Source organism: Chrysochloris asiatica, unplaced genomic scaffold, assembly GCF_000296735.1.
Source record: "Chrysochloris asiatica unplaced genomic scaffold, ChrAsi1.0 scaffold00366, whole genome shotgun sequence".
Classification (NCBI taxonomy): domain Eukaryota; kingdom Metazoa; phylum Chordata; class Mammalia; order Afrosoricida; family Chrysochloridae; genus Chrysochloris; species Chrysochloris asiatica.
This window is the reverse complement of record NW_006408884.1, coordinates 1,453,656-1,479,149: the sequence shown is the minus strand read 5'-3', so window position 1 is coordinate 1,479,149 and position 25,494 is coordinate 1,453,656. Positions and strand designations below refer to the sequence as shown.

At 38.8% G+C, this 25,494-nt stretch overlaps 1 protein-coding gene across 1 annotated transcript in view; it reads left to right on the top strand.

Moving 5' to 3' along the window:
* CDH12 (cadherin 12, type 2 (N-cadherin 2)) overlaps positions 1-25,494 on the top strand; it is an 868,078-nt gene that overhangs the window by 270,603 nt on the left and 571,981 nt on the right. The window contains exon 2 of the mRNA XM_006876219.1: positions 9,935-10,356. Coding sequence (XP_006876281.1) covers positions 10,126-10,356 — 231 coding nt within the window. The 5' untranslated portion in view covers positions 9,935-10,125. The remainder of the gene's footprint in view (positions 1-9,934; positions 10,357-25,494) is intronic.

Here is a 25,494-nt window from a genome sequence, read left to right as displayed (position 1 = left end):
AGCATTCTTATCAATGGAGAAGAGATTAAAGTTGTTAAGGACTTCATTCTTCTTGGATCAACTATCAACACTCGTGGAAGCAGCGGTCAAGAGATCAGACGATGTATTGTATTGGGCAAATCTGCTGCACAGGAACTTTTTAAAATATTGAAGAGCAGAGATGTCAGCTTGAGGACTAAGGTGCGCCTGGCCCAAGCCATGGTATTTTCAATAACCTCATATGGATGTGAAAGCTGGACAGTGAATAAGGAAGATCATACAAAAATTGATGCCTTTGAGTTGTGGTGTTGGAGGAGAATACTGAAAGTGGCATGGACTGCCAAAAGAACCAATAGATCTGTTTTGGAAGAAGTGCAACCAGAATGCTCCTTGGGGCCAAGATGGCTAGGCTTCATCTCTCATACTTTGGACACATTGTCCGGAGAGAACTGTCGCTGGAGAAGGATGTCATGCTGGGTAAGGTGGAGAGTCAGAGAAAAAGAAGAAGAGCCCCAACGAGATGGACTGGCCAGGTGGCATCATTGATGGCGTCAAGTGTGGCAGCAGGAGTGAGATTGGCCTAGGATCGGACATTGTTTCTTTCTGCTGTGCACGGGGTCGCTATGAGTCAGTTCCGACTCGATGACATCTGACAACAACAACAACAATGCATTGTTTTATTTCTTGACAGCTATTTTAATGAGTGTTGATGATTGATCTGAGCAAAATGAAGTATTTGACAACTTCAATATTTTCTCCACTTATATGGGTGTCATTTATTTGTCCAGTGGTGGGGATTTTTGTTTCTTTATGTAGAGTGAACCTAGATTCAGAGGGCGTGAAGGAAGGTAGAATCCCCACTGAGTTGTACACAATCTATCTAGGCGAGGCTGATGAAATGAAATGTGGATGGGCTTCTTATGATACAATAGTGAATAATTGCTATCAGGACTGCTTGTGAGGGTTGGAAATGTAAAGGTAGACATTTTGTAGCAAGTAGGGAGTGATTAACTTTTCAGCCTAGGAGCAGAGGTCCCTGGGACCATCAAGGGAGAAGAGCAGAGAGTGGGACCCTACCCAGAGAAGCAGTGATGCCTGAGATGGAGTCAGAGACGATGACATGGAGAGATAAGCAGTTGGGGACTTTAGACACAGAAAGGGAGAGGGGCTGTGTGCTGATGACCGGGGGGCAGGTTTGTAGTGTATATCGTTTGATTGGCTGATGTTGCTTAGAGGAGACTGTAACCATAGCAATGAAATGATATAAGATAGGATGAATGTAAAACTAATGTTCTACCATGTAAACTATCACATAATTCACAATAAAATATTAAAAATAAAGAAAGAAAGAATTGGTTTCTGTACCCAACGGGTGAGAAAATGAGTCCCTGCCCCTACCACTATGTCCAGGACTTCATGGAACCGGTCAAAGATGACAGATCTGTATCCTGCATCCTCATTATGCAAGGAAGACTTCCCACAATGACCAAGGCCAGGCCAAACTTGCCGATGGTTTCAATCACCTTGGCAGCCATGTTGTCATCTTCTGCTGGCTGGATTTCACCTTTAGCTACTCACAACTTCTTCCACACTGACCTCCACCTTGTTCCTTCTTTCTTGTCTCCTTAATGGTCTTTTGCTTTCTTCCTAGACAAAATTCTTGGTGCCATCCCATAGCTCTTCTAGTCTTTGGTCTTCAGTCCAAATCTGTACTTTAGATGATGTCTAAATTCAGGTGGGATATATTCAAGGTAATATTTTGGCTCTTGTGGAATTGTTTTCATTTTTTTCAGCTTCAGCCTGAATTTGCATATGAGCAATTGATGGTCAGATCCAGCCTTGTTTTAGCTGATGATATGGAGCTTTTACACTGTCTCCTTCCACAGATATAGTCAGTTTAATATCTCTGTATTCAACCTATGAGGTCCATGTATATGGTCATCTGTCATGTTGTTTAAAAAGTTATTTGCAATGAACAAATCCTTTGTCTTGTAAAACTTATCATGTGATCTCTAACATCATTTCTATCACCAAGACCATATTTTTCAACTGATCCTTCCTCTTTGTTTCCAACATTTGCATTCTAATCACCAATAATTATTAATACATGTTGATTGCATGTTTAATCAATTTCAGACTGAAGAAGTAGGTTTGTTGTTCTTTTTAAGTGTTGAGTCAATTCCATCCCATAGCAAACCTGTGTAGGGTTTCCAAGGAGCAGCTGGTGTGCTTAAACCATCGATATTGCACTTCTAAGTGAATTTGAAGTCCAGCACATTAATCCACAACTGCACACCTGGACTCTGAAGAAGTTAGTAGAATTCTTCAGTTTTATCGTCACTGACTTCAGTAGTTGGTGTGTAAATATGAATAATGTTGTGCATGGATATTATCCTATCGCAGACACCATTAGACATCAAGACAGATCTCGGTATGTTATTTTAGATGATGAATGTGACTATATTTCTCCTCAATCTGTCATTCTTGGCATGGTAAACCATGCGATTATCAGATTGAAAATGGCCAATACCTGTTCATTTCAGCTCAGTTAACCCTAAGATATCGATGTTTATGTGTTACATTCTATTTTGACAATTTCTAATTTTCCTAGATTCATGCTGTGTACATTCCACAATCTGATTATTAATGGATGTTTACAGCTGTTTCTCTTCATTTTGAGTTGTGCCCCATCAGCAAAGGAAGGTCATGAAGGCTTTACTCCATTTGCATCATCAGTGTCAACTCTACTTTGAGGAGGCAACTCATTCCCAGTCACAGTTTGAGTGCATTCCAACCTGAGGGGCTCTTCTTCCAGCACTGTATCTGACAATATTCTGGTGCTCTTCATCATCTTTCACTATTGCAATGTTCTGGTTCTGACAATATTCTATTACTATCCATAAAATTTTCAGTGACTAAATATTCAGAAGTAGTCTGTCTCTCTTTGTTCCTACTCTATCTTTGTCTAGATGCTTACCTGAAATCTGTCCACCCTGGGTGGCCCTAATGGTATTTAAATATCCATGGCATAGCTACCAACATCACAGCAACATGCAAGCCACCACAGTATGACAAACTGATATTTGAGTGATGGAACAATAAACCTATAACATTATAAATAAATAAATAAATAATTTCTTTACAGAGAAAAGGAAAAGTCTATGGAGGGAGGGAGTATAAGCAAGAAGTATGAGTATTCCAGAACACTTAATTGTACTTCTGAGAAATCTGTACCTAGACCAAGAAGCAGTTATTAGAACAGAACATGGGAACACTGAATGTTTTAAAATTGGGAAAGGTGTGAGACAGGGTTGTATTCTTTCACCATACTTATTCAACCTGTATGTTGAGCAAATAATACGAGAAGCTGGGTTCTATGAAGAAAAACATGGCATCAGGATTGGAGGAAGACTCATTAACAACCTGCGATATGCAGATGATACAACCTTGATCGCTGAAAGTGAAGAGGCCTTGAAACATTTACTTATGAAGATCACAGAGCACAGCCTTCAATATGGATTACATCTCAATGTCAAGAAAACAAAAATCCTCACCACTGGACCAATAAACAACATTCTTATCAATGGAGAAAAGATTGAAGTTGTTAAGGACTTCATTCTTCTTGGATCAACTATCAACACTCACAGAACCAGCGGTCAAGAGATCAGACAACGTATTGCATTGGGCAAATCTGCTGCACAGGAACTTTTTAAAGTTTTGAAGAGCAGATATGTCAGCTTGAGGACTAAGGTGCGCCTGATCCAGGCCATGGTGTTTTCAATAGCCTCATATGGATGCGAAAGCTGGACAGTGAATAAGGAAGATCGTAGAAGAATTGATCCCTTTGAGTTGTGGTGTTGGAGGAGAATACTGAAAGTGCCATGGACTGCCAAAAGAACCAATAGATCTGTTTTGGAAGAAGTGCAGCCAGAGTGCTCCTTGGAGGCCAGGATGGCTAAGCTTCTTCTCTCATACTTTGGACATATTGTCCGGAGGGAACAGTCGCTGGAGAAGGATGTCATGCTGGGTAAGGTGGAGGGTCAGAGAAAAAGAGGAAGACCCCTAACGAGATGGATTGGCCAGGTGGCATCATTGATGGACTCAAGTGTGTCAGCAGCAGTGAGGTTGGCCCAGAATCGGACATTGTTTCGTTCTGCTGTGCATGGCGTCGCTATGAGTCGGTTCCGACTCGATGGCACCTGACAACAACAACATAATTCTTGAATGAGAAAGAGGAAATGCATACGAACATGGAAGAAACCAAAGACTCTGAGACAGAATATGTAGTTGTTATTAGGCATCATTGAGTGGTTTATGATTCATCATAATCCTAAGTACAACAGAAAGAAACATTGGCTTACATGTTGCTGTGATACTGGAAATGATGCCATTTATACTTGAAATACCAGTTAAGGTCACCAATAGTGAACAGGTTTCAAAGGGCTTCTAGACCAAGATCACTATGCTTCCTAAGAGAAAGAATAATGCATGAATGTGGCCATGGGATAAATGGACATTTTGGTCTCCACTTACTTCTTCCTGGCTGCAGCTAAGTTTAGTCTTTTTGTTTTACTGTCTTACATATCTAGTGCTGCTGTAACAAGATGGTTTAGCACAGGGGCAGCAACATTGGACTCAAGCATAGCAGCAATTGTTAGGATGGTGCGTGACTGGGCAGTACTTAGTTCTGTACATAGTGTTGCTGTGAGTCAGAAATGACTTGTTAGCACCTAATAAAAAGCTGTAATAGAAATACCATTTCTGGGTACTTAACCAAAAGAAGTTTACATTTTCACCACTTTACTAGACTAGAAGAATGAATTCATGGCACCCAATCTAGGGGAAGGTGTTTTCCCTCTGTTGTGTCTGAGGGAGGATCCTTGTCTCATTTTAGCTTCTGTTTTCTGTTTCCTTAGAGATCTCACATGGAGTGGCATCTATCTCAACCATCTGTGCTTGCTTGCCTCTTGGTTTTTTTTATATCACAAAGACATTGACTTAAAACACAGTCTACTCTAACACTGCCTCATTAACATAACAAATAACCCCCTTCCTAAATGGCAGTATAGTAACAAATATAAAACCAAACTAAACCAATTTCAGGGCCATTCCATTGATTCTAACTCATATCAACCTTATATAGGGTTTTTGAGATTGTAAATCTTAATGGGTGCAGACAGCTATCTCCCATGGAGCAGCAGGTGGGTTTGAACTGCTGACTTTGCAGTGAGCATTTCTAGAATTTGCAACACATTCTCTTTGGAAACAAAATTTGCTTCATAATAGGTACTTTGCATTTGTTGTGGTGCTTATTTCTGAGTAAATTTTCACTTATGGTGACTCCCTGTGTGATAAGTTAAATGTTCCCCAGGGTTTTTGGAAGCAGATTGCCAAGCTTGTCTTTTTTGATACTTCTGGTTGAGTGTGAACACCAACCATTTGGCTAGTAAAAGAGCACTTAACCACTTGTGCCTCCCAAGGGCCTGTTTTTTGTTTAGCTGTTGTTTTTGGTGGTATGGACTATTACTGTGTTTGTTAATTTGATTATGTAGCAACATATTTTCCCTGTTTATATTCAGGTTCTTTACTACCTATCATTCCCATATGGTGTCCTGAGTGATGCTGTCAGATAAGCATTGGACTGCTAACTATAAGGTTAGTAGTTCAAACTCACCAGCTGTTCCTCAGAAACCCTATACAGGATTGTTATGAATTAGCACCAACTTGATGAGTCAGAACCAACTTGATGGGACTTATCACCATAACAATCACATTTGAATGAATTATATTACATTGTTTTTGTTTAGTGCCTTCCAGTCAGTTCTGGTTCATACTGACCCAAGATAGGGTTTCCAAGTAGCAGCTGATGGATTTGAACTGCCAGCCTTGTGATTAAAACTGACCATACAGCCCAGTACATATCCTATAGTGCCACAACATGACTCCGTTATCACATTGTTGTTGTTAAATGCAATCGAGTTGGTTATGACCCATAGCGACCCTGTATAGGGTTTCCAAGGAGACGCTGGTGAGCTTGAACCACCAACCTTGCAGTTCAAATGACTTTGCAGTCTGGCGCATTAACCCACAGCGCCACACCAGGACTCCTATCACATTAGAGATACACATATTATAGCAGAACAGATGCAAGAAGAAAAGTATGGTTAGATTCAGATTTGTAAAAGCCAGCTTTAGTAAGTGGTAAAACTTCAGATTTTAGAGACCTTTGACATCTAAGTAATGTGAGTAGTTTGAACTATACCGGTAACAGTGATTATAAATATAGACATATGTCCAACATTAAAAATCTCTATAAAAGAATAAAAAGGTATTAATTAGAGAATGACCCTCTAAGTCAATGCCTCCTAAATTCTGAATTTTAGTACTTAACATCCCTGAAAAAAGTGGAGGAGGAAAATGTTATGAAACAGGAAGCTGGAAATAAAACCTAATTACATATGTAAGAATAGATTTGAAAAGTCAAAGTTCTCTATTTTCATGTGTATTTTCCAATCTGTACTGCATATGCCCAAACTAGGACTGATATGAGTATGGAAATAAATATGGAAGAAAAGGAAAGTTTAAGAAAACAAAACATTTTGGAAGTCAACGTCAGCAATTTCAACTTGAAAAGATAATGACTATCTTGCTTACATAGGTTTAGGAAATAGATGTAAATATTATCTGACCTCCAAAATATATTAGTAACACAGCATGACACAGCCCATGCTTTATATTGATATTTTATTAAGTAGGAATAATAGCTTGCACTTTAAATAATAGCTGATTTTCCAAATCAGTGTTGCCCAATAGAAAATAATAAAACCACAAAGGTGAACTGAATATAGAATTCTAATTTTCTATTTAAAAAAATAAGTGAAATTAATTTCAATAATATACTTTATTTGAGCTATTATATTCACAATATTGTCAATAAATAAAGGAAATTTTAATACTGAGATATTTCACTTTCTTCTTTTATGTACATAGTACTGCTGATAAATGTGCAAAGGGCACTGCACTCAGCTATGTTGTTGTTACGTGCTGTGGAGTCGGTTCTGACTCATAGCAACCCGGTACAGAGTTTTTGAGGCTGTAAATCTTTACAGGAGCAGAAATCGTCATCTTTCTCCCATAGAACAGTTGGTAGTTTTGAACTGCTGACCGTGAGATTAGCAAACTGATTCATAACCACTACGCTACCAGAGCTCCTTGCACTCAACTATAAGCACCAGTTACCAACAAGCTTTGCGGGTCAGCACACCTACTCTCTCAGTTTAGTACCTAGAGGCACCCTCCTCCACAAGTGAGCCTCCTGTCTAAAGTCACTTAACTTTTTCTTGGTCCATAGACAGAGAATGAACCAACTACTCTGTGTGATGTTCAGGCTCTTGGTTCTACTACTACTACTCCTCTGCCATTACTCAGATACTCCTCCAGTATCACAGCTTTCTGTCCTTGGGAAAAGGAGGTTGAATGCCCAGAAAACTCAGTGTCCAAAGGATGCTTTCCACTCCTGATTCTTTTTCCCTTTATAGTAGGGAGAGTCCCTTTCCTGCTTCTGAGATGGTTCATTTAAAGCTAAATTAAAGTTCCAAGTTTTTGCAATCACAATTAATCTTGTTAACAGTCACTCACAACTGAATCATATAATCCTATCAACATTATTCCTTACCTTCTCTTACACAGACTTATCAGGAAAAAAAGTAGTTTGGTGGGAATTTCAAGAGCTATGACTAGAAGAGGTATATTAAATAATTCACTGCATTGCAGTTACCAAAATGCTTGTATTTTTTAATGTTTTTTGGTAGCATTTTGCAATTGCAATTAGAAAACATTGGCTATAATTTTTCTGTATACGTTTTAAGAACAATTCATTATGTTTTAGGCCATACCATGATGTGCAAAAGTAAAAGTAAGGTGGGAGGAGCAAACAAACGCTTATTATTGTAATTTTTTTCCTATTAATTTAAGGGGCAGAATTAGTTACGTGCTCAGCTACCAACCAAATGGTTTGATGTTTGAATCCACCCAGTTGCTCTATGGGAAAAAGACCTGGCAATCTATTTCTATTAAGATTAGTGTTGTTGTTGGCTGCCAGTGAGTGAGTTCTGACTCATAGAACAACCCTGTGCCCAACCAATCAAAATACTGACTGGTCCTGTGCCTTCCTCACAATTATGGTTTTGTTGGAACTCATTGTGACTGCATCTGTCAATCAATCTCATTGGAGCTAGTCATCTCTTTTACTTAGCCTCCACTTTACCGTGTATGATGTTCTTTTTGAGGGATAAGTGATTCCTCCTGATATCATGTCTCAAGTATGAGAAAAGATTGTTGGTGGTAGTGGTGTTTGGTGTTGTTGAGTCAGTATCAACATAGTGAAATTATGTACAAGCTAACCAAACAATGTCTGGTCCTATGCCAATCTCATAATTGTTGCTATGCTTGAGCTGATTGCTGTTACCATTCTGCCAATCTGTCTAGTTGGGAGGCTTTCCTCTTTTTCACTGATCCTCCACTTTACCAAGCATGTTGTCCTTCTCCAGCAACATATCCCTCCCTGATAATATATCTGAAGTATAAGAGATGAAGTTTGACCAACTTTGCTTCTAAGGAGCATTCTGGCTATACTTCTTCCAGCACAGATTTGTTTATTCTTCTAGAGTCTATGGTACTTTTAATATTCTCCTCGAACACCATGACTCAGATGCATCAGTTCTTCTACAGTCTTCCTTATTTATTGTCCAACTTGGCCTGGAACACCATATGGGACAATTGTACTTTTCCACATATGGTCCCTATGAATTGAAAATAGACTCAATGGAACTGACAGCAACATTTAAAAACTATATACCATATCCTATCAGGTAATAGATTAATGCATTAAAGGATGTGAATATTTTTATTTTAACAATCTGTGGCTTGTAACATGTTAACAACATGCTGTTGTTGTTTTTGGGTGCCTTGGAGTTGGTTTCAACTCACAGCAACCCTATGCACAATAGAACGAAACACTACTCAATCCTGTACCGTCCTTACAATTGTTGTTGTGTTTGAGCCCATTATTGTAGACACTGTGTCAATCCATCTCGTTGGGGAGTCAATGACCTTCTACTTTACTAATCATGATGTTCTTTTCTAGCATGTCCTAAACACATGAGACAAAGTCTCACAATCCTCACTTATAAGTAGCATTTGGGCTATATTTCTTCCAAGATAGATTTATTTGTTCTTCTAACATTCCACAGTCCTTTCAATATTCTCAGTAAACCATAATTCAAATGTTTGATTCTTTGCTAGTCTTCCTTATTATTATTATTATTACTACTCATTTATTTGTCTATCTTTTGTGTGTTTGTATATGTTATAATTAAATAATATATTCAATCTGTACTTGTTCAGTCCTAATGCACACACAGTCACAAAGAAAGTAAACAATACCAATACAGAGTTATTCCGCTCAAAATGATACTAACACCAAAGTTAAAGTTCATTTTAAATATAGAAACACGTGCTTTACCCTTCTTGTTGTTTCTGTTGTTAAGTGCCATAGAGTCGGTTCCGACTCATAGCTATCCTGTCTAGAGTTTTCACGGAGTGACTGGTGGGTTTGAACTGCTGACCCTGCAGCTCAAACTGACCTTGCATTATAGTGCATTATCCAGCAGTGCTACACTATTACCCTTATAATAATTATTAAATAAAACATGATTGCTTCTGCTCATAATATAGGTTTTGCTTAATTGAAACTAATTTTTTGAAGTCTGTAAACAATCAATGTAATCCATCCAAGTTGACAGACTGAATGAACAGCAGTGACTTTTTAACAATGTAATTCTCTTAAAAGTGTTCCCTCTTTTTCTTTAAATGTTGGCAGATATAATGAAACTTTGAATGAACAGTATCATGCACTTTTTTTAATTTAACGTATCTTTCTAAATTTATTTCATAGGTCCCTTTAGATGGAATATAATACAGCTGAGGTCTTTTCATCAGAAGGATTAATGCCTGCATTATCATTTCTGCAATAAATAAGAAGCTAAGTGGTGGAGGCTACAGACATCTCAAACCTGGATTCCACAATTCTACACTAAGTGTTGGGGTTCTTATTGCTATTGCTCTGCTGTAGGAAAGCCTTTGCCAATGCTTACAAGGAACTGCTTATCCCTCCTTCTCTGGGTCCTGTTTGATGGAGGTCTCCTAATACCACTTCAACCCCAGCCACTACAGACTTTAGCAACAGAACCAAGAGAAAATGTTATCCGCCTGCCAGGCCGGCGTACTCATTTCCACCGAGTTAAACGTGGCTGGGTATGGAATCAATTTTTTGTGCTGGAAGAATACATGGGCTCCGAACCTCAGTATGTGGGAAAGGTAATACCATGTTTCTTTTGACAACCAGTTGATAACAAGGGTGAATATGCATTGATGCATTGTATATTTGTATGAATGGTTTGCACAGGAATTGAAGAAACCAGTGCCTAAAACACTGGAATTTCAATCCAAGAGACTTGGTTTCTCTTCCTGACTCTATCATCCAGGTAACCTTTGGAAAACTATTTACCCCATATTTGTTTCAATTTCTACCTGATTATTTTAATGCAAATAGTTTATATTTTGCTCCCATCTATGACATTCATTGAAGGCATGAATCCAAACTATGTAAATAGTGTTCTAGTGCATTATTTCTCATAGGCATTCTAGAATTATTAAGCAACAGGAGACAAAAAAAAAAAAAAAAAAAATCAACAGGCATAAATATTTTATACTAATATCATTGTCCTTGAATGACCAAGGATGCCTCTCTCTATCACCTCATTGAAAACATGACATACCATTGGGATTGAGTTCTAAAACATGATTTTGCTTCTTTATACTTTATAAATAGTTTCTTCATTATACGTTTGAAAGCTATTTATGGCCAAAACAATGTGTTGGAAGTCAAATATGTACATTTTTTATTTCCAACACAGCATATAATATTTACATTTAATCACAAGTTTAGGGAAAATTCCTTTTGTTTTCCTCCCAAAATAGTTGATGAAAGCCTGTTTCAGCACATTTTTGTTTAGATGCTTGTTTTCTTACAGAAAAATTTTGATCCTTCTGAGAATCCTTTCTCCAAATTCATTCTATTTGAATTTTGTTAACTTTTGTTTTTAATTTCCAAATATTGCCATAGATATTAATGGAAGCATATATACTTTTAGAAAGATACAAAGAAAACCAAAGAGAGAAATGGAAAACTATAGGAAGAAGAGTATTAAGAAGGTGATTTAAGAAGCCCTGGTGGTACTGTAGGGTAAGCACTGGTCTGCTAATGGCAAGGTCAGCTGTTGAAATGCACCAGCTGCTCAGTGGGAGAAAGATGAGGCCATCTGCTTCCATAAAGATTTACACTTACAAACCCTAAACACTGTGAGTCAGAATCAACCTGTTCTCAATGGGTTTGATTTTAGAGAAGATTTTATCTCTTGCTCATTAAAAACCTCAGAGCTTTCTGACAGACTAAGATAAAAAATAATTTGATAATATAAGGAGCTCTGGTAGCGTAGTGGTTATGAATCGGGCTGCAAACCCAAGGTCAGCAGTTGAAACTACCAGCCGCTCCTCGGGAGAAAGATGAGGCTTTCTACTCCTGTAAAGATTTACACCCTCGGAAACCCTGTACAGGGTCGCTATGGGTCGGAACCAACTCGACGGCACTTAACAACAACAACAACAATGATTCAAATATTAGATCAAATAAATCATTTTCTTTTCAGATCTAAATTCTTTTCACTGCAGTTTTTAAAATATATCTTGTGAAATTTTATTTAAAGAGTAGCAAATAATATTGTAGAGAAAATCTTCATTCATAGTTTTATTGACTATTAGGCAAGTTTGCTGCTAGGATATATGGAGCTCTGTGGAAATATATACATATACATTTGTGTTTTGTTTTTTTTTCTGACTGTATTTACCTTTATAAAGTATTTGGGCTAATCAATACTGGTCTCCAACGCTTGTCTGTTAGTTTCTCATTCTGTGGTGGCTTGCAGGTTGCTGGGATTCTGGAAGCTATGCCAATGGTATTTTTAATACCAGCAGGGTCAACCATGGTGGACAGATTTCACATAACATTCCAGGCAAAGACAGATTAGGAAGAAGAAGAGACAACTACTTCCAAATATTTATGCACTGAAAGCCTTACGAATTGCAGTGCAACACTGTCAGATATAGTGCCAGAAGATGAGCCCCTCAGGTTGGAAAGCACTCAAAATATGTTGGGGGAAGAGCTCTCTCATCAAAGTAGAGTTGACTTTGATGACGTGAAAGGAGTACAGTCTTCAGGACCTTCATTTGCGGATGAGGCACAACTCCAAAGGAAGAGAAATAACTGTAAACATTCATTAATAATCAGAACAGGGAATGTACAAAGTATAAATCTAGAAAAATTGTAAATTGTAAAAAAATGAAATGGAACACATAAACGTTGGTATCCTAGGCATTAGTGAGCTGAAACAGATGACATTGACCATTTTGAATGTGACAATCACATGTTTTGCTACGTCAGGAATGACAAATTGTAGAGGAATGGAGTCACAATCATCATCAAAAAGAACATATCTGTCTTGGAATATGATTCTGTCTGTGATGGGATAATATTCATATACTTACAAGGAATACCAGTTAATACCACTGTTATTCAAATTTACACAACAAGACTAGTGATAAAGAAACTGAAGAATTCTACCAAATTCTTCAGTATGAAATTGATCAAATATGCAATCAAGATGTATTGATGATCATTGGTAATTGGAAAGCAAAGAGAAACAAAGAGGAAGGATCAGTGGTTGGAAAATATGACCTTGCTGATACAAATGATGCTGGATATCACATGATAGAATTTTGCAAGATCAATGACTTCTTCATTACAAATAACTTTTTAAAATAACATAACCTCATAACAACATAAACAATATAAACTTGTAAACACATGGATAGTCGCTGGAGAAGGATGTCATGCTGGGTAAGATGGAGGAACAGAGAAAAAGAGGAAGACCCCCAACGAGATGGATCAGCCAGGTGGTATCATTGATGGCATCAAGTGTGGCAGCGGTAGTGAGGTTGGCCCAGGATCAGACATTGTTTCGTTCTGCTGTGCATGGGGTCACTATGAGTCAGTTCCAACTCAGTGGCACCTGACAACAACAACAACCACATGGACCTCAACAGATGGAAAGAGATGGTGGAAAAGCTCTACATCGTTAACCAAAACAAGGCCAGGGACAGACTGTGGAAGCTAATATGCAAGTTCAGGCTGAAGCTGAAGAAAATGAAAACAAGTCCATGAGAGCTAAAACATGACCTTAAACATATCCCACCTGAATTTGCAGATTATCTGAAGAACAGATATGATGCATTAGACACAAAACACTGAACCAGAAGAGTTGTGGGATGACACCAAGAACATCAGGCAGGAAGAAAGCATAAGGTCATTAAGAAGACAAGAAAAAAGGGAAAGACCACAATGGATGTCAGAAGAGACTCTGAAACTTGCTCTTCATGCATAGAGATGATAATGAAAATGGAAGAAGTGAGGAGGTATAAGAGCTAAATAGAAAATTTCAAAGAGATGCTTGAGAAGAAAAAGTCAAATATTTTGTGTTAAATGTGCAAATAGCTGGAGGTATAAAACCAAAAGGGAAGAACACACACAACATTTCTAAAGCTGAGGGAACTTAAGAAAAAAATTCCAGCCTCACTTACCATATTGAATGATTCAGAAACTATCAAAAGAAAATGGAAGAAATACTCAAGAGTCACTGTACCAAGAAGAAATGGTCGATGTTCAACCATTTCAAGAAATAGTATATCATTAAGAGCCAATGATCATAAAGGAAGAAGTCCAACATGCATTGAAGGCATTGACAAAGAACAAGGAAGGCACTGGGAATTGATGGAATACAAATGGAAAATTTTCAACAAACTAATGAGGTGCTAGAGGCACTCACTCATCTATGCCAAGAAATTTGGAAAACAACTACCTGGCCAACTGACTGGAAAGAGATCCGTAGTTGTGCTCATTCCAAAAAAAGGTGATCCAACAGAATGTGGAAATCATCAGACAATATCATTGAAATACCATGTGAGTAAAGTTTTATTAGGGTAATACAAGAATGGTTCAAACATACATTGACAGAGAACTCCTAGACATTCAAGCTGGTTTCAGAAGAAGACGTGGAACATGGGATATCATTGCTGAAATCAGATGGATCTTGACTGAAAGCAGATAATGCCCGAAAAGTGTTTATCTTTTGTTTTATTGCTTTATTGACTATGGAAATCTTTCAATTGTGTGCATCATGACAAGCTATGGACAGCATTGTGAAGTACGAGTGTTCTGGAACACTTAATTGTGTTCATGAGGAACCTATACATAGACCAGATTACAGTTGTTCAAACAGAACAAGGGTTTAAAATTAAGAAAGGTGTGTTTCAGGATTGTATTCTTTCACCATACTTATTTAATCTGTATGCTGAGCATATAATCCTAGATGCTGAAAAATGTGCCATCAGAATTTGAAGAAGACTCATTAAGAACCTGTGATTCACAGATGATACATCTTAATTGTGGAAACTGAAGAGGACTTAAAATGATTACTGTTGCATATCAAAGACCAAAGTCTTTGATATGGCTAGCACCTCAATGTAAAGAAGACTAAAAACCTCATCACTAAATGTAAAGAAGACTAAAAACCTCATCACAAAACCAATAAAAGGCAGTCTTATCAATGGAGAAAATGTTGAAATTTTCAAAGACTTCATTTTGCTTAGATCAATCATCAAAACTCATGGAAGCAGCAGTCAAGAAACCAGATGACATATTTCATTAGGCAAATATGCTGTAAAATACCTCTTTAAAATATTCAAGAACAAAGATGTCAGTTTCAGGACTAAGGTGTGACTGACCCAAGCCATGGTATTTCCATAACCTCAAATCCATGTGAAAGTTCGACAGTGAATAAGGAATACTGTTGATGAATTGATGCATAGGAGTTATGATATTGAAAGAGAATCTTAAAATTACCATGGAGAGCCAAAAGAACAAACCAATCTGTGCTGGAAGAAACACAGCCAGAATGTTCCTTGGAAGCCAGGATGGCTAGACTTCATCTCTCTTACATTGGGCATATTGTAAAAAAGGATGAGTCCTTGGAGAAGAAGGGTATTCATGTTTGCTACCAGAGTGCCTTATGAATGAAATTAGTAAGTCACAAAAGGAGAAATACTGCATAGGACCACTACTGTAAAAGAGTAAGAACAAGAACCCATACTAAAGGGGGCAGGGGGATTCTTTGCTGGTTGCCGGGATGTGGGGGGTAGGGTGAGGGGAGAGAGGGAAGGTGGAGCACAGGGTAGGGAATAGACACAGGATAGTTTGGGTGCTAGGGAGCAGGGCAATACGCAAGAAGACGGAGGGGAATGGAAGAACAAAGCAGATGGGAAAACAATTAGTCAGGTTTGCATGGGCTGAGTGGAACAGAGGTAAATAATGATGTATGCACAACCTTGGAACAATAGGGCTCTGGGATACAGGGATTGAGACATGATTGGAATGGGGAAATGGGGAAAATAATGTTAAGATGCTTGGATGTCTTTTGAATCTTGGTTTCCCTGGCATACAATTATAAAATAGACACTTGAGGGGGAAAGAAAGTAATAGGCAGAAATATCTCCATAGAAAGCGTGTAAATCTGTCTTCTGCCTATAACTGATTGGAATATCTAAAATGGGGTTATAAAGTGCCCAGTGAAGGAGGCTTTCTGCAGAGCCTCTGCAATACTTAAGACCATAGGTGGAATCCTGAGCCCCATCCAGAATCTTCTGAGATGGAAAATCTCTACTTGAAAGGACAAGCAGGCAATCCTGGAGAGGCTAGAAGAACAGAAGATACTTCTTAAAGAAAGACCAACAGGAAAAATACAAAACAATAATGGCAGTCTGACTGATTACTACAAGAACAAGCAAGTTGTTCTCCCAAGAGATATCAAGGCAAGTGGTCGGGTCCCCTCAGGGCAAACCTTATTCTAAGACGAAGGCTCAATGGGTATACACAAGCAGACATGCACTCTGATTGGTGATCACGTTTGTTACCGATTAGGGAAAGTGAGGGAAAAACAGCAATGAAGCTGCAAGCTAAGCAACGTTCAATAGACTCCTATGAACCTAGCTGAAGACCTAGTTGGCCAGCAGTGTGGCAAGACTTGGGGACTCTTGGGCCTAGACTCAATGGCATAGCCACACAGGACCAGAGTGGAGAGTGAAGCATCCAGCTGATAAGAAGACAGGGCATATGCATAAAAATACCCACACTTGCAGATAATACCCATTTGACCTGGCTTCAATGACTGGATGATCAGAGCTCAACTAGAAGGAGAAAGAAGTGGAAAAAAAAAAGAGTAATCTGATACAGTTTGATGAACTTGACCTACACCTATGGATGCAGTAGCTCAAACAAGGGAACAAGTCTTTACAGTGAGGATCATTCCCACCCCCTCCATACACATAGTAAACAGGGATGGGCAACTTGGACATTGGCTACCCAAAAAGGCAGGGTGGGGGGGAGCTACAAAGGCAAGACGTGACTGGCTTATAAGATTTCAAGAGGGAGCCTAGATCCAGAGAGCGTGGAGGAAGGTAGAATCTCCGCTGAGTGGTATCCAATCTGTCTGATGAAAGAAGATGGGGATAGGTCTCTTATGGTACAATAGTGAATAATTGTTATCAGAACTGACTGTGAAAGTTGGAAATGTAAAGGTGGACAATTTGTAGCAAAAGGAGTGGAGTGATTGACTTTACAGTCCAGAAGCAGTGGTCCCTGGGACCATCAAGATAGAAAAGCGGACCGTGGGAACCTACCCTGAGAAAGTGATGCAAGAGAAGGAGGCACAAAAGATGACATGGAGAGATGGAGTGACTGGGGAGTCTAAATCCAGAGAAGGAGAGGGGCTGTGTGCTGACGACCAGGGGGATTGGGGGCAGGCTTGGTTAATGATGCATGGTGAGGATTGTAACCATGACAATAAAGGATATACAGTAGGATGAATGTAAAGCTACTGTTCTTCCATGTAAACTATCGCATAATTCACAATAAAACATTAAAAAATAAATAAATAAACTCTAGTAGACAGAGAAATCTGCTTGTCAGCTTACCTGTTGGGAACTAGGGTCTGACCATGACAACAACTTCTGAGGCAGTAGCTCTGGAAATCCACTGGGTATCTGGTGAACCAATAGACTGAGTAGCAGATCAAAGTCCTGAAAGGAAGAAAAGTATACTGACGGCCACACAGTTCTAATCCCACTCACAGTACCACAATCCAGAAGGAATTTCTGCACACAACTAGTCTTTGGCACAGGAAGGGATTTGGAAAATTTTAAAGTTACTCCAAAACTTAGAAGTTTGCTGAAACTTGTGGCCAGGACAGCCTATACCAGATTAAGGGTGTTATTAAAAATAGTGTCTGTTTATATAAGTGTAGAGTGTAATAATCATTAAATTTGTAAGTTGAGATGATTTTATGTACTATGGGGTTCTGGTATGGCTCTGCAGGATAAGAACTGGACTGCTAACCAGAAGCTTGGTTGTCAGTCCCACCAGTCACTCCTTGGAAATCCTATATAGGGTTTTATGAGATGGAGTCATAGCAATGGCACTGAAAAACAGAAGAACTCCAACAAAATGAATTCATACCATGAATGCAAAAATGGGCTCAAACAGCAATTGTGAAAATGGCATAGCGCTGGGTAGTTTTTCATTCTGTCAGAAGTGGGGTTGCTATGAGTTGGAGATGATGCATAGTGGCACTGTATAGGGTTCCCAAGAAGTGGCTGGTGCATTTCAACCATCCATCTCATGTTTAGAGGTTTAGTACTTATCCTACATAGCCACTCCAGTATTTCAACAACATCATTGTTGTTGTTAAGTGCTGTCGAGTTGTTTCTAACCCATAGAGCCCCTTTATAGCATTTCCTAGGAGCAGCTGGTGAGTTTGAAACACTGACCAATTCAAACCAGAGTTCTTATCCTACAGCGCCATACTAAGACTCATAGGTACATAGAAATTGTGTTTTGTGGTTGACTTAATGTAAGGTTGAAGTTTCAATATCCAAGATATATGGTGGAAGACTGTAGGTCTGAAAGTCTGCCTCATGGTTATCTCAGCTAGACATGAAGTTGAGGTTCCTGAAAAATGCCTGAGAAGACAGTCCCACTGTTTATTTGAAACAGATCTATAGGCTTTGCTTGCTAGAATTTGAAGAGATAAAGTTAGCGTTTTGTTTAAAAATACATGAGACTTACTAATTCTATACTACTCAGGCAAGTATTTTGCCTCTGAATGGAGGTAAACAGAAAAGCGTTTATGTAATTGCTTGTACAAGTTCTTGTTTGATGCTTCAGAGTTCCAACTTTGGAAATGCTGTGGCATTATGTAATATATCCAATTCATTTAAAACATGAATTTATATCTATTGTTGTTGTTGTTGTTAGGTTCCATCTAGGTGATTTAGAGTTCAATAACCTTACAGGCAAGAATAGAATTGTTCCATATGTTTTTCAAGGCTGTAAATTTTTATGAAAGCATGCTGTTAACATCTTTCTTCTGCAGAGCAGCTGGTGGGGTCCAATCACCAGCTTTTTGATTAACAATTAATTGTTTTAACCACAGATCCACAAGTCTCCCTTTGATTCATTGTTGTTGTTGTTAAGTACCATTGAGGTGGTTCCAAATCATAGCGACCCTGTATAGGGTTTCCGAGATTCAGCTGTGGGTTTGAACTGTTGACCTTGTGGTTCAAAGTCCAGTGCTGATCCTACAGTACCATGTATTGTTGTTGTTGTTGTTAAGTGCCGTTGAGTCGGTTCCGACCCATAGCGACCCTGTGCAGGGTTTCCGAAGCTTGTAAATCTTTACTGGAGCAGAACGCCTCGCACCATGTATAGTAACCATAAAAGTACAGAGATCACAAACTTTATGGAGCATACCTATAATCTGACACATGTGTCCACCATGAGTCAGATTCAACTTGAAAGCAATGGATTTTTTATTTTTATAAAACTATACTAGTCATATAATTAAAAAATATTATGATTTATAATCTTAAAATACTCTTAAAATCTATAAAAAATTTTGGTACTTTCAAAAGCACCACAAAAGCCCGCCCCAGTGGAACAGTAGAGACTCAGGAAGGTCTCTTAATGACTATGCCCTGTTGTTGTTAAGTGCTGTCTAGTTGATTCTGACTCATAGTCACCCTATATAGGGTCTCCGAGGAGCCGCTGATGAATTTGAGGTGCTGACATTGTGGTTGAAACCAACCTTGTGTTCCAGTACATTATCCCACAGCTTCATGAAGGTAGAGGAATTCAGGAACTGAATTTTCCACTGAAAAAGTAGCAGAGCGGTGTCTTGAAGCTTTATTTGATTTTTCCAGAATATGTGTGTGGTCTGAGGAAAAATTTTTATAAGCATTGAGGCTAGAATGTTCAAGATGAGCCTAGGTACTGAGAATACAATGTAGATAGTAGGCATATACAGAAAGCGTTGTTGTCTGTTGCTGTTGTCAAGTGCCATCAAGTAGGTTCCGATGCATAGCGACCCCATATAGGGTTTCCGAGGAGCGGCTGGTGAGCTTGAACCACCAGTCTTGCAGTTCAAACAGTCTTGCAATTCAAACAGCTTCATAGTCCGGGGCATTAACACACAACGCCATACCAGAACTCCTCAGAAAGTATGGAGAGCCTCGATTCAGGTATTCAGAGCAGTAGTTGTGAAGCGACATCGAGTCGATTTTGACCCATAGCGACCCTGTATAGGGTTTCTGAGGAGCAACTGGTGAGTTTGATCTGCCGACCTTGAAGTTCAAATGGCCTTGCAGTCTAGCGTATTAACCCACAGTGCCACACCAGTAGTTGTTGTTGTTGTTAAGTTCCATGGAGTTGGTTCTAACTTACAGCGACCCTGTACAGGGTTTCCTAGGTTGTAAATATTTACAGGAGCAGAACGCTGCTAGTTTCGAACTGCTGACTTCACAGTTCATTGTCCGATTCAAAACCACTACGCTACCAGAGCTCCTGGTTCATAAATGTGTCAAGATTCATAAAAGTGTCTTGGTGGGGCATTGTTGACTCAAAGTGACCCTGTATAGGGCAGCTGGTGTATTTGAACCACTGATCTTGTGGTTCACACTGACCTTTTGGTCAACTGCTAATCCTGTGGTGCCATATAAACTTACATGTACTTTTTGGATGATCACTTTAACAACCATTTCAAAGCTAGGTTAGGGACAAGGAGATGGGCCTAGGGATCAGTGTATTTAGGAGGATGTTACAGTAAGCTCATCTAGGAATTAATGAAGGGAATAGGATATTAAAATTGGATATGTGACTAAATTCCATTAGTCATGAGAATATAAAAAATAAGACAGGTTAGAGAGCTATTGTTCAGGCAATATCTGAAAATTTCCTGGTTAGTTGCATGTAGAGAGTAAAGAAAGAAAGAAGTAATATATGAGAATGAGATCTTTTACTATTATCCTGCCCTGATTTGGAATGGAAGTGAGAAATCACATGATCAATATTATTGTTGTTGTTGTTGTTAAGTGCTGGCAAGTCCATTCCGACCCATAGCGACCCTTTATAGGGTTTCCAAGGAGCAGCTGGTGAGCTTGAACTACCGATCTTGTAGTTCAAACAACTTTGCAGTCTGACATATTAGCCCATAGCTCCATAGTGACTTAAAAGTATCCAGGTGAAATAGCTCATATATATCTAAATGCATTATTCTAGAATTCAGAAAAAGAACTGATGGAGAGACAGATATAGAAATAATCTGCATATAGATGGTAATTAAAATCATTTAAGCAGGTAATACTCTTTAGGGAAGATTACAGAGAAGGCAAAAGAACACTGATTTTTTCAGTGCAAAGCAAACGATGGATTTGGAAGATGTAATTATTCAGAGGTAAAATATATGCATTGCATTCTGTCACGGAAGATAAGCCAAGAGAATATTTTAAGTATAAGCAATGACACATAGTGTTAAACTCTATAGGTCAAATTAAATAATGACTGAAAAGGCCTTCATTGATTTTGGCAATTAGTGAGCCAGAAGGTGTCCAAATGGTTTTAATGGTTCATTAGATTAGAAGCAGAACATATAAGTAACAGAGCTTAGTGATCTAAGAGAAAATGCCTACTTCTTCCTCTAACATTTAAAGAAAGTAAAAGTGAATGAATACAGACAGTGGGCTTCATTTCAAAAGTGTAGGTGTCAGAAATTGAGATATGCTCTGTCGATATCTCCATTTTGATCTAATAACTACAAAAGACCAAGTCAGTGGCTGATAAAGAACAAAGCTGTTAGAACAAAGAAGTGCCAGTTTATGCTTAGAACTTAAGGGAAGTGACTTTAAAAAATACTTTCAGGTGATAGAAGTGATCAGCAATGTGTGATTTTCTTCACATACAAGTAGAAGTCCAAGGGAAAGAGAGAGAGAGAAGACGAAGAAGAAGAAGAAAAAAAAGCAGCTAATCCAATATTGTAATTTTCCATGACCAGAGCGATGGGAAACAGACAAAGGCTAAGGAGAAGCCTGAGAGAAACCAGTGTGGAACTACAGGCAGTAAGGCTCCAACTCCTATGACAGATAAATATTTATGATTTTGCTTATATATGGAAGTCAAATTAGTGGTCGTAGAAATGTTGTAATTATATTTAAAGTTTGTTTTAGAATTAGTAAAGCAGAAGTAAGAAAGAAAAGGAGAGAGAGTACAACATTCGTAAACTACAACTGCATTGCAAAAATGAAATCTCTGATGGCTAAATTAACACATTTCTAAGATGACATTTTGGAATAAATACGATGTTTCAAAATTAAGCTAACATATTTAAATGAGAGTTTTTATAGCTCAGAAATGTTTATTTATTTATTTTTTTTATTCTTGAGCAAGGTTGCCTTTGGAGAAGCGAATTTTCTAATTTCTTTGTGCAATTTACTCCAGAAGCATGAGTGTTCAATATCAGAGTGATTCCTGTTCACTTGAGATTCAATATTCATGCTACCAACTCAATTTTCATAGAAGTCTGTCACAGCTGTGTCTGATGTGTTACACCCCTGCCATTTAGATATCATAGCTTGGAGGTGGAAGAAATGGGAAGGTTTACTTCTTACTTTTAAAATGTGAAGAGAAGGAAAGTTTGACATTGTGTATTTATTTAAAATCTTATGCATCCGCTGGACTATCTTATCAATGTCTTAGTTACCTGGACATGCTATAAGAGAAATACAAGTGGATGTATTTAACAAAATGGAAATGTATTCTCTCACAAACGGTCTTTGAGTTATTTCCGACTCACCGTGAATTTATGCACAATAGGACTTAACTCTGCTTGGTCTTGTGACAATCTCACAAACTTTGTGATATCTGAACCCACTGTCACTGCCACTGTGTTAATTCATGTTACTGGGGGCCTTCCTTTTTTCGCTGACCCTCCATTTTACCAAGCATGATATCTTTCTCCTGGAAGTGATACCTCCTGATAATTTGTCCAAAGTATGAGAGATGAAGTCTGGTCATCTTGGCTTCTAAGGACCGTTGTGGTTGTACTTCTTCCAACACAGATTTGTTTGTTCTTCTAGGAACCCTTGGTAATTTTAATATTCTTCTCTAATACAATAACTTAAATGAATCAATGTTGTTGTTGTTGTTAAGTGCCATCAAATCAGTCCCAACTCACAGACCCTATATAGTGTTTCTGAGGAGTGGCTGGAAAGTTGAAATTCCTACCTCACAGTTAGCAGTTCAGTGTTTATGGTACAGTTAAAGGGAAGACTTTCTCTTTCTGCCTGGAAGGCAACATGTCTGCTTTGGACATCAGGGGTTCCAGCATTCTTGGGAGATCTCCATTTGTCTTCGCATAAACTTTTCCCTGGGTTTAGAAGTTCTCAGTACAGAGACCCTGGGTCCTAAAATCACACACCACTCCCAACTCTTCTTTCTTGGTGGCAGTCAGGTCCCTCCAAGTCTTTTGACTTTTGTCTTATGTTAGAGAAAGGGACTTTACTGCTTATAGCAAAGTAATCAGCATGAACATCAGCATCATTTGTCAGGCCCCACTTGTTTCAAATACTGAAGAGGGAAAGTTGCTGTTAAGTGCCGTCGAGTCGATCCTGACCCATAGCAACCCTGTATAGGGTTTCCGAGGAACAGCTGGTGAACTTGAACCACCGACCTTGTAGTTCAAACGACTTTGCAGTCTGAAGCATTAGCCCACAGTGCCACACCAGGACTCCAAAGGGGGAAAGTAGAAAGATGGGAGTAGATAGAAACAAATAGGTTGTATTACAGGATAGAAACTCTGAGCTATGTAAATCCAAATATTTATAAATAAGCAGTGATCCTTCCTGCCCTTGCTCAGGAGGAGACTTGGGCCATATTTTGTTATATAATAAATACACTCTGCCTTTCATTAGAGTCCTGGTGTGGCACTGTGGGCTAATGCATCAGACTGCAGTCATTTGAACTGCAAGGTCGACGGTTCAAGCTCACCAGCTGCTCCTTGGAAACCCTATACAGGGTCACGATGGGTCAGAATCAATTTGATGGCACTTAACAACAACAACCCTTCATTAGGAGGGAGACAATATCTCAATTTTCAAGATTTACTTTACAAAAATTCTTGAAATGTAGTTTTTTTTTTGTTTTGTTTTTTGTTTTTTGTTTTTTAATTTAAGGTTTTTATTGTGGATTGAGTGAAAGTTTACAGGGCACATCATCAGTTTCACATTCAACAATTCATGTATAACTTGTTTCATTACGTTGACTATAATCCCCTCCATATACCATCAGTTAAAAGTATTTCTTTCTATCCACTTTAGCTTTTTTAAAAAACACACAAACAAACAAAGAAACAAAACACTCAGGCATATGTAATAATTTACGTCTCCAAAGGGCACATTCTGCAAGTCTGCTCCTGGCCACCAGTTCTTAGTCCTTCTCTTCTTAGTTGATGAATCTAGAGTCCTCAGCTGCTCCCCCTCTCCATGCCCCCATCTCTGCCTCCATCTCTGGCACTGATGCTTCTCTGGATAAGATCCCACATTCTATTTGTGCGTTCCTCTCTTGATAGTTCTTGGGTCCTCTGTTTCTTGACTGGAAGATTAACCACTCCCCTTTTTTTGTTACAAAACTTCTACCTTTACAATTGTGACAGTCGTGATTAGTCATGATAACAGCTATTCACTATTGAATCTTAGGAATCTTATCCCCATCTCTTTCACCAGACCCATCTAGACAAGATGACAGCTATTCAGTGGGGACTCTTTCTTTTCCCCCATACTCTTAAACTAAGCTCCCTCTGGAAACCTTGTAAGCCAGTCACTTCGTGCCTTTATTGTCCCCTCTTTTTAGGTAGCCAATGTCTAAGTTGCCCGTCCCTATGTACCCTGTGCACAGAGCAGATAGCATTGATACTTGATTTGAAGACTCTTTCCCTCTATGTTGGTATTTAGAGTAACTACCACTCTGAGTATAGATCAGGTTCATCATGAAGATGTATCTTCTGTCACTGTAGCTGTTCCAGTCTGCTTGTCCTTTCTAGTGGGAATGTCTCACCTCACAAGGTTGTGGATGGAACTCAGGATTCCACCTAAGGTCCTATACTCTGTAAAGGCTTTGCATGAGGCCTATTTCACTGGGCAAGTTGTAGAACCCTTTTAGGTATTCGGATCAGTTATAGGCTGAAGATGGGCTTACAAGTTTTCTCTAATCATGTTTCCCAACATTCCTCTTTTATCCCACTCAAGTGTCTACTTTACAATAGTAGGCAAAGGAAACTAATATTCATAAGGCAGTCAAGGATTTTAGTATTATTTACCCTCTTCAAGCTATACCTAGATCCCTCTATCCCAGAGCCCTGTTGTTCCAAGGTTGAGTATGCATCACTATTTTCCTCTGTCCCACTAGGCCATGCAAATCTGTCTCAGTGTTCCCCTATCTATCTTGTGTTTCTGCCTCCTCCCCCCTCCTTGTATTGCCCTTCCCAACATCCAAAATAAACCCCCAACCCCAACCCCATTGTGATTTCCTTATATTCTATTAGTTCTTCCCTCCATTTAAGATAGTCTATTTTATCCAGTAATCTACCTGATCTTCCCACCACCTGGATCTCTGTTCTTCTGAGTTTACCTTTTTTCGCATTGTAATTGTTTTCATCATAGACTGGCCTCCCAGAATCTCTGTTCTTATCATTTTATTCTGTTCTTGACTCTTTCATTTGTCGACTGAGTTCAGATTGATGCTGCCATGTACATCATTCTATAGTTGCTATGTGTTCTTGTTGGTTTTCAGTCTACAGAACTTCCTTTAGGATGTTTTGCATAGCAGGGTTGGCTTTGGCAAAATCCCTTAGCTTCTGCTTATCCTGGAATGGTTTGATTACACCATCGTATTTGATTGACAGC